At 37.8% G+C, this 12193-nt stretch overlaps 1 protein-coding gene across 3 annotated transcripts in view; it reads right to left on the bottom strand.

Moving 5' to 3' along the window:
• The window catches only part of Lin9 (lin-9 DREAM MuvB core complex component), a 215063-nt gene that overhangs the window by 191299 nt on the left and 11571 nt on the right, over positions 1-12193 (bottom strand). For all 3 annotated transcript variants that reach the window (XR_007834641.1, XM_051186431.1, XM_051186432.1), the window contains 6 exons: positions 10661-10794; positions 8661-8786; positions 6162-6319; positions 2966-3099; positions 1763-1882; positions 1402-1503 (listed from right to left, as the gene is read on the bottom strand). Coding sequence is in view for 2 of the 3 variants with exons in the window: in XM_051186431.1 (XP_051042388.1) it covers positions 1402-1503; positions 1763-1882; positions 2966-3099; positions 6162-6319; positions 8661-8786; positions 10661-10794 (774 nt within the window). In the remaining variant the exon portion in view is untranslated. The remainder of the gene's footprint in view (positions 1-1401; positions 1504-1762; positions 1883-2965; positions 3100-6161; positions 6320-8660; positions 8787-10660; positions 10795-12193) is intronic.

Genomic DNA, 12193 nt, shown 5'->3' with positions numbered 1-12193 from the left:
AACCTTTAGATCCCATTATCAACTTACTTAATATGGCTACACAAAAACCTACACATAGATGTGGTGATATCTTGCTTGTACAAATAAAGCCTGTCTGAGGCTCAGAGAATGGAGCTTGAAACTTCCATCTACACATAGATCTTTGGGGTAGAATCATAATTTACAACTGCCAAAACCTGAAAGCAATCAAGACGTTTTTAGTGAGTGAATGGATACACACATGGCAGCGCATCCATCCAATACACTAGTATTCTGTGCTACAAGGAGATGAGATGTCAAGTTATCAGAAGACATGGAAGAAACATAAATGCATATTCTGCTCACCATTTCTTTCAGGCATAGGCATACTGCAAGAAAATGAAACAATCCCAGCACTAAATAGATGGCACAACAACCCAAATCCTTTAAGACTGAGTTGTTAAAAGGGGATGTGGGTGCCACTGTCCTCCTGTGCTGAGCTCGGGGGATGAAGCCCTGGCAATTTTAAATATTTCGGGGAGATACTTGTAACCCTCCCTTTGCCTACCAGACTACTGAATAACAGTGGAGAGTTAAAACTTTCCACAGGAATCAACATGCTGGAGAAAGGCAAAGCCTAGGAAGTACTGATACCAGTGGGCCAGGCAGGAGAAGAAACTACACAGCTCTGATGGCTGATCTCACAGTAAAATTATCATGACCATATCATAAACATTTCCTCTGGCTTTAGTTTCATCTTTTCTGCCTTTTTGTGTTTTTTTTTTTTTTTGTTTGTTTGTTTGTTTGTTTGTTTGTTTTTTTCCTTTTTTCTGTGTATCTCTGGCTTTCTTTGAGCCTATAGAGTCCCCTGCCTCTGCCTCCTGAGTGCTGGGATTAAAGGCATGCATGTTTACCACCTGGCTGTAACACTGCATCAGGAAGGGCAGAAAATAGGAGTCTTTCCCAGGTTTGCCTAAAGTATAAATAAACCCATGTATGTTCCTTCATCAATTTGTATCCCTTTGTTTTTTCAATACAGAGAAACTAGTCAGAACATAGCAATTGGCAACAAAAAAGAGTTTGTCTAAACACTTAAAATACTCAAAACCAAGAGGGAACAGCACTATCACATAGTTTTGGGTGATGATGATAACAACAGAGGCTCACTGACTGTAACAAGTGTACCACTCTGGTGAAGCTTTGGGGACATAGGAGGATATGTGAAATATCTTTACAGTCCTCTTAACTTGGTTATGAACCTAAAACTGCCCCCCCAAAACCCAGAAACAAAACAAAAATATCCACAAAAAATAAAATACATAAGCACCAATAATGCTATCAGTATAATAGACAGTGAGGCAATGCATGCTGAGGCCCCCTGGCTTACAGTTCTCCTTGGGTATCTCTTTCACAGACTGTTGCAAGGGACAAGTCTTAACTCACCACCTGGATAAGGAATTCCACTGGAAAGCCTCCTAATGTCTCCGTGTCAGAGCCAGAGATTTTACTTCTCCAGGGTGACTGTCCTAATAAAGGATCACTATCCTGTGGGACAGAAGGAATCATCTCATCATTGACAGTATCTTTACATAAAGTGAAAGTTCTGCTTAATTAAATTACATTAAATCCAATAACAAAGAAAACATTTCCAGAATTGAAGCAACTATGTAAATATCTGCCAATCAATGAAAACAACATAGATAAAGGTAGCACTCAAGTCCTGAAGTAGTTGTAATGTGTGTTTCATGAGAACAGTTTATATTTGCAATAGTTATGTTACTGAGGGCATTTCTATATTACTTACTGTAATTGGTGACTGGAGAGGAGGGGTATAATGTAACCGTGGAGGGGTCATAAAAAACCGAGAAGGCCGCTGTTTTTGTCCAAAGGCAGCAATTGGCATTGTCTCATGAGGTTCATTACTCTTTGGGAAAAGACGATAATCCATAAAACTTGAAGAATTTGTAAACATTGTATATCAACTTGAGATATAGCATCTTACCAGCCCAGATAACAGCTATAATTATTTTATTAATTATTAAACTAATTTTATTTATTTGTTTGTTCGGCAGTCTTTAGGGCCTTTCACATGCTAGGCAAACACTACCACTGAGCTGTATCTCCAGCAATTATTTTATTTATTAAAAAAGAACATAAGGCCAAGGATATAGCTCAGTGGTTCAGTGATCACTGCGCCCTGAATTCAATCCAAAGTACACTTGGAAATGTGAAAATTCACACACAAACATACATACTTTCCACAACATTACAAAATCAAGACTGGTAAACACCTTAACAGATTAATGTGTATTAGAACATCAAAAGACCAAGATTCTAGTCTCCATTTGACTGACAAACAAAACTCAGCTTCAGAGCCTTGAGTAAGTTGATGAACATTATAGCAATTTTATCATGCAAAAAGTGATGGTACTGGGCTGCTCAGTGATCCAGACATCTGCCACCAAACCTGATGACCTGAGTTAGACTCCTGGGACCCAAATGGTAGGAGAGCATTGACTCCCACAAGTTGTGCTTTGACCTCCAAACAAGTGTTGTGGTATGTGTGAACACAAACACAAGCAACACACACACAAAGAAATAAAATTTAATTTTAAAAAATGAAGGCATTTATTCTACATAAATGTGAGAATAAAACAGAAGAAAAATACTGGAAGTCCAAGAGGTTACTTCATAGTTTAAATTTAGTGACTAGATGAAAATGGATAGATTCCAAGATTATTTGGTCAGAAACAATGATTCCATTATAGTAAAGTACCTTGTGGATAAGGCACAAGGGAGGATTCCAGCTTTGGGCCATGAGACTTAGGTACAGCTCTTCTCCAGAGTTCTAGTACACAGGATTGGGAAACCCTAAGCATCTCTTTGAATTGAAACTTTGATTCTCTCATAAAAGACAATTTATAAGAAAATAATAGAATAATTAAAAGGCACAAAATACAAATATACTCTAAAACATTATAATTAAGTTTAATAAAATATTACTTACAAGAACTTCATAGTCAGGAATAGTGTGAGTCCCAAGCCCTGTCCTATCGAAAGTTACTCTGTAAGTAGCATTTAGAGTGTCCACAGCATCTATCTGACCAGTAAATAGACCATCATGAACACCACGTAATCGTGCTAAGAAAAGAAACAAAGGCATTATAACATTTAGTACATGCAAAGAATTGTCAAATAAACTGTTCTAAGCATGCAGTTTAAACCATAGAAAATATAGTGTCACTACCTACTAGTTTTAACATGACTGTGTACTTTACTTTAGAATTAGAGCATTAACAAAACTTTTTACACAAAAACAAGTCGAAATGATTTCTAATTTGACACATAAATGAAATCATATAGCTACCAAACAGACTAAATAAAGATCACCATTTAGAGTACGAACCTTCATAAAGTAACAAAAGAACTCTGGATATCAAACTTTTTGTTTGTTTGTTTTGAGACAGGGTTTCTCTGTGTAGCTCTGGTTGTCTGGAACTCGCTCTGTAGACCAGGCTGGCCTCAAACTCACAGAGATCCACCTGCCTTTGCTTTCTGAGTGCTAGGATTAAGGTGTGCACCACCACTGCTGGCTCGATATCATACTTTTAAGTGACACATTAGGAGTAGTTAATTTTCAACTTTATTTTATAATTTATTTATTTTTATTTTATGTATATTGGTGTTTTGCCTGCATGTTTGTCTGTGTGGGGGGTCTCAGATCCCCTGCAAACAGGAGTTACAGACAATCGTTAGTTGCCATGTGATTGCTGGGAATTGTACCGGGGTCCTCTGAAAAAGCAGTCAGTGCTCTTAACCACTGAGCCACCTTCTCCAGAAATTAGGGAAACATAAAAGCCAAAATAAGGCCAGGCGGTGGTGGCACACGCCTTTGATCCCAGCACTCCGGAGGCAGAGGCAGGCAGATCTCTATGAGTTCAAGTCCAACCTGCTTTACAGAGCGAGTTTCAGGACAGCCTCCAAAGCAATACAGAGAAACCCTGACTGAAAACAAAACAAAACAAAACAAAAAGCCAAAATAAGTTCTCACTCATCTCTGGCTAACTGGGAAACTATGCAAAAGAGCAGGAAAGAACCAAGAGAGCCTGCAGAAAGTAAAAGTTAAAGAAGACTTGAAAACTGGCAACAACTTTGCACAAATCAGTGTGAGGTCTTCCAAACCTCTGCCAACATCATAGGCTCACCACTGAACTATATAGACACAGCAGTCACACCTTGGGAATTAGGATTAAAAATAAGCATTAAACATTGGAGAAGAAAAAACACCAGAGAGATGGCTCAATGGTTAAAAGCACTGATTCTAGAGGACCTAAGTTTGGTTGCCAGCACCCAACATGATTGCTCACAATCATCCTTCTTAACTCCAGTTCTAGGGGATCTGATGTCGTCATCTATTTCTGAGGACACTGCTCACACTTGATGCACAGACACACGTGTAGGCAAAAGAATCATGTACATTAAATAACAATAAAAGAAAGGAAGAAAGAAAATGGAGAAAACAGATCAGTAGTTGTAAAGGCAAGCAAATTTAACCACACTGTAAAACAACAGTATAGTTACCATAGTATCATGTTTTCAACCAAAAATTACTAGATATATTAACTATGAAATATGATTCTAACTCAAGAAAAAATACATAGCAAGGAAGTAGTATGCATGTATAAAATTATCAAAGAATAAAAATAGATGAGAGATAGCTCAGTGGTTAAGATCACTTTCTGTTCTTGCAGAAGATCCAGGTTTGATTCCTAGCACCTACATAGCAGCCAACAACTGTCTATGACTTCAGTCTCAAGGGATCTAACACTCTCTTCTGGTCTCTGATGGCACTAAACAGGCATACATGCAGATAAAACATACATATGCACATGGGGTTTCTCTGTGTGGCTCTGGCTGTCCCAGAACTCACCTAGACTAGGCTGGCCTCAAACTCAAGAGATCTGCCTATCTCTGCTGGAATTAAAGGCATGTGTCACCATGTCAGCTTCAGTTCTAGTCTTTGAAGCACGCTAGACAAGTGTGCAAAATCATAGCCCTAGCTAAATTTGAAATTTTCATTATATTTTCCTCTTTGTTATAAATGAAGTGGGTATGTAGAATCACATCTATAAAATTGACAAATCTTTTATCTTATAGAAAAACTTTTTTCTTTTTTTTTTTTTGAAGGGGTTGTTTTTTTTTTAAACAAGCTCTCTCTATGTAACCCTGGCTGTCTTAGAACTCAAGACCTGACTGTCTCTGTCTCCTGAGCGTTGGGATTAAAAGTTGTATGTCACTACGACCTGCCAAACTCTTTGAAGTGAGGCACTGCTGTATGTTACTCCAGCTGGCAGTGACTACAATCACCCTGCCTTGGATTCTAGAATGATTAAGACTTCAGGTGCGTGCCACACACTGCCTCCCCCTGACATATTTTTGAACAAACAGACTACTGAATAACTTATTCAATTATTAAAAATGGATTATTTCTAGGCTCAAATATAACAAGAACAATGCTGCTTGTGAATTAACTAGATAAGGCTGGTTAGGAAGAAAATGATGACTTATCCCAATGGATCTTATTATCATTTTTACAGCAGTTTGCTTTCTTTTTTTTTTTTTTGGTTAATTTACTTCTTTCCTTTTTTTGGGGGGGGACTTCTGGGGATTAAATCATTACTGTGCTGGAGAAGTACTTTTCAGTAAGTTATATCCCCAACCTTTTCCTATTTAAGACATGGTCTCAATGCTATGTAGATAGGCCACATTGACCTCAGCTTTCCATGGAGCTGGGGTAATGGGCCTTTACCACTATGCCTGGCTACTTTAGTTCATACTGTAGTAGACACTATTGAACTAATATATATATTTTAAGGCATTTACTTTTATTTTATGTGTATGAGTGTTTGTGTACATGCCTGTATGTATATCACATGCATGCCGAGTTGCCCTCAGAGGCCAGAAGTGGCCATCAGATCCCCATGGAACAGGTTCTGAGCTGCTGTGAAGGTGCTGGGAACTGAACCCAAGACCTTTGCAAAAGCTGCAACTGCTTTTAGCAACTGAGTCAGCTCTTCAGCCCACTAATATTTCTTTACTATAGTGAATTGCTACAGAACCAGAGTTATATTTACTAAACTTTTAATAGATGCGATCTTGGCTACAACTTTGAAGTGACTCATAACAGCCTAATTTTCACTTACCTGTAACTTTGGTTCCAATAACCAGGGGTAGAGGAATTTCATCTGGGAGATCTTTGAATTGTGAAACATCTGCAACTTTCCTTTGTTGTAAAAGCCGGATTTTCTGCCGTTTCTGTTTTAATGCTGATCTCTCTTCCTCAAAAAATGCAGAAGAACATCTAGAATAAATTACAGACATCCTATAAACCAAGCTAGGCCAGGCATTACAGTACACCCCTGCAATTCAAACACATGTACTATAAACATTATATATTGTGTATAATCAGATAGATTTTGGGGGGCTGGGGAGATGGTTCAGTGGTGAAAGTACTTGCTATGCAAGCGAGACTAGAGTTTGGACACCCAGCACCTGTGTGAATACTAGTTGGGTATGGATGCTTGCCTTTCATTGTAATCTAGGAAGGCTGAGATCCTAGAACAAACTAGTCAGGGTCTCAAAGGACAAGGTGAGGCTGGGTATGGCGGCGTACAACTTCAATCCCAGCATGATGAGGCACAGGCAGGAGGTCTCTGTGAGTAAAGGCAGTTACTGTCAATCTTAATGACTATTTTAATACTTCAGCTGGTACCTGATAAATGTCCTTCATTCTTTTGTTTTTTTAGACTTTCTTTACTGGATTTCTCTCCTAGCAAATAAAATTTTGGGGGAGGGGTCTGGAGGAGGGGATACAAGATTTTCACTGTCACCCTCGATGGCCTGGAACTCACTATATAACACATGCTAGCCTTGAATTTAGAGATTTGCTACCACATCTTCTATACAAAATTTAGGATTAACTCATTATAAAAACAAATGTGTCAAAAAAAAATTAAAATGTGTCTAGGGGCTTGGCAGGTATATTGATGCAGAACACCTTGTATGTGTCTAATGTGTTCTAAGACCTAAGTCTGATCTCAAGCATGGAGGCTGATGGGGAGACTGATACTTTTACATTAATTTAAATCTCCATATTTGTTCATGTACATCACATGTTTACTTTTAAGTTCCTTTCTGGTAGTTTCACTGTTTCCCTTCCTTTTTATATTGTGACTAAATGCAATTTTACCATTGATTCTTTTAAAACTTTTTGCACTTATTTGAGTGTGTGTGTATGCACACAGATACAACATGGTGTACAAGTGGAAATCAGAGCACAACTTATGGAGGTCTGTTCTCACCTTCCACCATCTGGGTCCCCAGGACTGGCAGCAAGTCCCTTACCTGCTGAGTCATCTTCCTGGCTTCCTTAAGTGTGTGTATATGTGTGTATATACATATGTATACACATACATATGTATGGGTGTGTACATATGTGTGTTTATAGTGTATGTCCAAGGAATCCAGAGGAGGAGGTAACACATCCACTGGAACTGGAGTTACAGATCATTATAAGATACCATGTGGTGCTGGGAACCAAATCTGGGTCTTCTGTAAGTGCTCTTCACACTGAACCATCGCTCTAGCCCCTCACTTGAGTTTTGAAATTAGGGTATTTCTGAAAGTTTATTGTATTAATAATTTGTATTATCGCGCGCGCGCGCGCACACACACACACACACAGAGTCAATAAATGTGAGAAATATGCTTCCTTAAATATTTTCCAGGACAAGTAAACATTTTGGAAGTGGACTGGGAACCTAGCACAGTTAGTATAGTGCCTGACCAGCATGTACAAATTCCTGGATTTGATCTCCAGCACCACATTTACAAAACTGGTCCTAACATTTCATACCTCTAATACCAGCACTTAGAAGGAAGAGGCAGGAGGATGACAAGTTCAAGATTATGTTTGGCTAGTCACACCAGTCTGAGGCTAGGCTAAGATACATGAGACTGCATATAGACAGACAAATGGACGGACGGATGGACAGATAGACATGTAGATAAAATTAGGAGGAGTGATGACACAAAGGAAATAGGTAATTTAATACAGTAACATTGGGGCTGAGAGATGGCTCATAAGTTAAGAGCACTGGCTGTTCTTCCAGATAGGGCCTGAGTTTAATTTCCAGCAACCACATGGTGGTTCACGATCATCTATAATGAGATCTGATGCCCTCTTCTGGAGTGCAAGTGTACATGCAGGGAGAACATTATATACATAATAAATAAATCTTAAAAAAAAAAAAAAAACTTCAAAACAGTAATATGTTAAAAATCTGTGATCAGAAAAAAATGAAATCGTATATTTTATTCTAAGTGTACAAAGCTCTTACGTTAAAGTCCATTCATATGATGTATTTAATACATAATCAATATTCCTGAAAAGTAATGTTTTGGTAATAGTCATTTGAAGATTTAAAAAGTTAAGGTTCACCACATCTTCAAATCCCAGCACTTAGGAGGCAAAGGCAGGTAGATCTTTGTTTTGTTCAAGGCCAGTCTATTCTGTATAGTGAGCTCCAGATAAGCCAGAGCTACATAGTGAGAACTGTCTCAAAAAAAAAAAAAGAAAGAGCCAAGGTATTAATGATAGTATTAACTATTTATTAACTTTAAACAAAAAAAGTTATTTTTACCTCCGTGGTTTTCCCATTAGTCGCCTGATTTTTCCCCATTCTACTCTTGTTAATTTTCTTGTTTTCAAATTAGGAAAAGATTCCTTTAGGCATACACAGAAGTCATTATCACCTTCAAAAAGTGGCCTGTAAAACAGAATGGTTTTATTTATTGGTTAATAGTGTGTTACTTTCTTAAACAAAATCTAAAACATACCTTTCAAAGCTGTATAGTTGTAGAAAGGCAGGAGAATCAAAAGCACCAGGCTAGCCTCAGCTACATCAGTATTTGTGATTACATAGTGACAAAGCAAGCTTAAGAGCAACCTGGGTTACACGGAAAAACCCTGCCTTAAAAAACAAAATACATTCTGATTTTTTTGCATCATACTAATCACAATGTGCCAAATTTCTACTTCTAAATTGTATGTAGGTGAAATTCAAAGGCTTGAAAAAGGTACTTGACAGATGGACTATCTAAAATGTTAAGTCACTCGGGAAATCAGTTTAGATGGGAGGTTCCAGGAGAGGGATAGTTTGCTCAGAGATCCATCTGGGACTATCCTCTGGCATTACATTTGATAAAGACAAACAATATTAACTACAAAGTATCTTTTCCCCAAAGGAAAAGCCATCACCAAGGAGTCTTCTCCTCTTTGGGATTAAACAAGTCTTAGAACACTGGAGCACTCTAGAGGGTTGGGGTAGTTTTGGTGACTCCCAAAATAATCACATCAAGATCATCAAAAAATTCTACTTATGTGTTTGAAAACAGAAAGGCCCAGTTTTAACAATGACACATATATGTGAAAACCCATGATCTTCATTCACAAGCTTCTGAGCAAGCAACTGTTTTTGGAAGACAGAAGGGAAGTACTTGATCAATAACCAACCAAACAGCCGCCCATAACAAATGGACACAGGAGACAGATCAGAGTCAGAGATGTTCTTCAACAAACCTATTGTGTAGTAATTGGATTTCAGTCGATCCCTCAATGTGCAATTCAAGATTCCTGTATAGTGTCTAAATACTGGCTGTAAATGAAAAAATGACTCTCCTACAAATGATTTGTCTATTTCTCCAGATTTAAAACAAATCTCACTAGTTGCAGTTGGTGGTGCTTTGATGTAGGGTTTCTTTATTCTGTAGTAGTTGCTAGTTATAATATGGAAATTATGCTTTCATTTAAAACTTCTCACAACATGTGTAACTTCTTACTGGGGCAGGAAACGGAGAGAGAAAACTGTAATAAAAATAGAAATTAAGGGGCTGGAGAGATGGCTCAGAGGTTAAGAGCACTGGTTACTCTTCCAAAGGTCCTGAGTTCAATTCCCAGCAACCACATGGTGGCTCACAGCCATCTGTAATTGGGTCTGGTGCCCTCTTCTGGTGTTGAAGCAGACATGTAAGCAGAGCATTGTAAACACAATAAATAAATCTTTAAAAAAAAAAAAAATAGAAATTAAGTAAACTGGAATAAGGAATAGGGAAACAGACTCTACGCTGGGTATGGTGGCACACACCTGTACTCAGCTACTTGGGAGACTGAGGAAGAGGATCATTTGAAGTCATGAAGGGAGGTAGGCAGATCTCTAGCCTGCTCTACCAGGCCAGCTACAGCTCTTTAAAAAAATCATTTGAACCCAAGAGGTCAAGACAAGTCTGAATAGCACAAGACCTTGTCTTTGCACCTAAAACAAAGGAAGAAAAACACAGTGGGGGGGGAATGGGGTGACTAGAGAGCCTATGCTGCACTTGCAGAGAGCCTGGGTTGAATTCCCACAAACAGCAGCTCACAACTGCCTATTACTCCAGCTCTAGGGGATCCTACACCCTCTGACTTCTGTGGCACCTACACACATATGATGTAATAAAGTAATACAGACATGCATACATATATATAGTAAATAAAAATAATTTTTTTAAAAAAGTGTAAAGTAGACTTACAGAAGTAGACTTACTGACAGCTTATAATTGGAAAAAGTTCAGTATCATTAATGATACGAGCAATGATACCTACTTGTCTATATTTGAATAGAACCACTCATATATGCACCATTTATGAGCTTTGGGAAGCTTGAGAAGGTTCCGTAATCGAAAACCAATCTTCTGTGATGCTTTCTTATCTGGTGTTGACATTGTTGCCGTAAATTTCTACATTAAAAAAAGATAAATTACAGCTTCATTAAACAAAAATGAACATTTGCAATACTAAATGCATTTATAAAAAAAGGTAGAGCATATTTAAGTACTCAAAAATATTCAATAATAATCAATTTGTTAACAAGTAAACCTCCTGATAACAAAGGAAAAACCTCAGTCTGGCAATGAGGCTCAACAGGTAAAGATATTTGCTACTAAGCCTGATGACCTGAGTTCATAGGTCACTACACGGTGGAAGGAAGGAAGGAAAGAACTGACTCTCACAAGTTGTGTATACACACACACACACACACTAAAAAAAGTTAAAGCCTCAACTTTTACATTCTGAAAAGGAAGTGAAATACTTGCCTCTGCTATATTTGAACTATAATATAATTTCAGTTTAGTTAGGCATGAAAAACAGACACAAGTGAACTACTTCTAGACTTCATGGGTTAGAAAAGAAATTAAATCTAAGTAATAATACACATTAAATGCTTAGGATAGCCCCTGATATATAGTAAATACTCAATAAATGTTGGATCTTAATATTTTTTCAGCTGTGGACTGTGTTCATTAAGTAAACACATCGCCAAGCTGTCTTTTATTTGTCCTGTGTTCTTTGTTCTAATTGCTCAGAAGTAGAAAAGACTGTAAATCAGTCCGAGGAGGCATGCCTGGAAAGCAGCCATGGTTAGATCTAGACCAAGATAGCTCTGATGATAAGGACTAAAATTTTGTTATATATGTGACTTATCCAGACTATTATAGTAACACAGCTTTGTCAAAGCCTAACAACTGACATTTATTTTTAATTTATATGCACTGGTGATTTGCCTGCATGTATGTCTGTGTGAGGGTGTCAGATATTGGAGTTTCAGACAGGTATGAGCTGACTTGTGGGTGCTGGGTTGAACCCAGGTCTTCCGGGAGATCAGTCAGTGCTCTTAATCATTGAGCCTCTCTCCAGCCCCCTTGACTAGTTTTTAAATCCATTTGACATTATGTCCAACACCTACCAAACCAACACACTGCATTTTTACTTACAATGAAATCATATGTTTTATTTGCTTATCAGGTACTTATATACATTTGTCCTTCGTGTTTTAAAAGTTCAAGATGCATTTTGTTCATTCTATGGAACATGATATTTTATCATTATAATCATCACAAAGAAGTTCCATGGTGGTACACTCCTGTAATCTCCAGTACTTGGGAGTCTGAAGCAAGAAAGATTATGTCTGAGGACAGCCTAGGCTAAATGCTGAGTTCTAAGCACTGTATTGAAAATCTTGTCTTATAACACATTAGGGAAAATAATAAAAGGATAACAGAAGTTCTATCAGAAGTCATAAAGCTGGTCTGAGAAAACCCACATTATTGTTAAAGACCATATTTTCTTAGCTAAGTT

Source organism: Phodopus roborovskii, unplaced genomic scaffold (genome assembly GCF_943737965.1).
Source record: "Phodopus roborovskii unplaced genomic scaffold, PHOROB, whole genome shotgun sequence".
Classification (NCBI taxonomy): Eukaryota; Metazoa; Chordata; class Mammalia; order Rodentia; family Cricetidae; genus Phodopus; species Phodopus roborovskii.
Note: the sequence above shows the minus strand (reverse complement) of the source record. Positions and strands in the feature narration are given on the sequence as shown.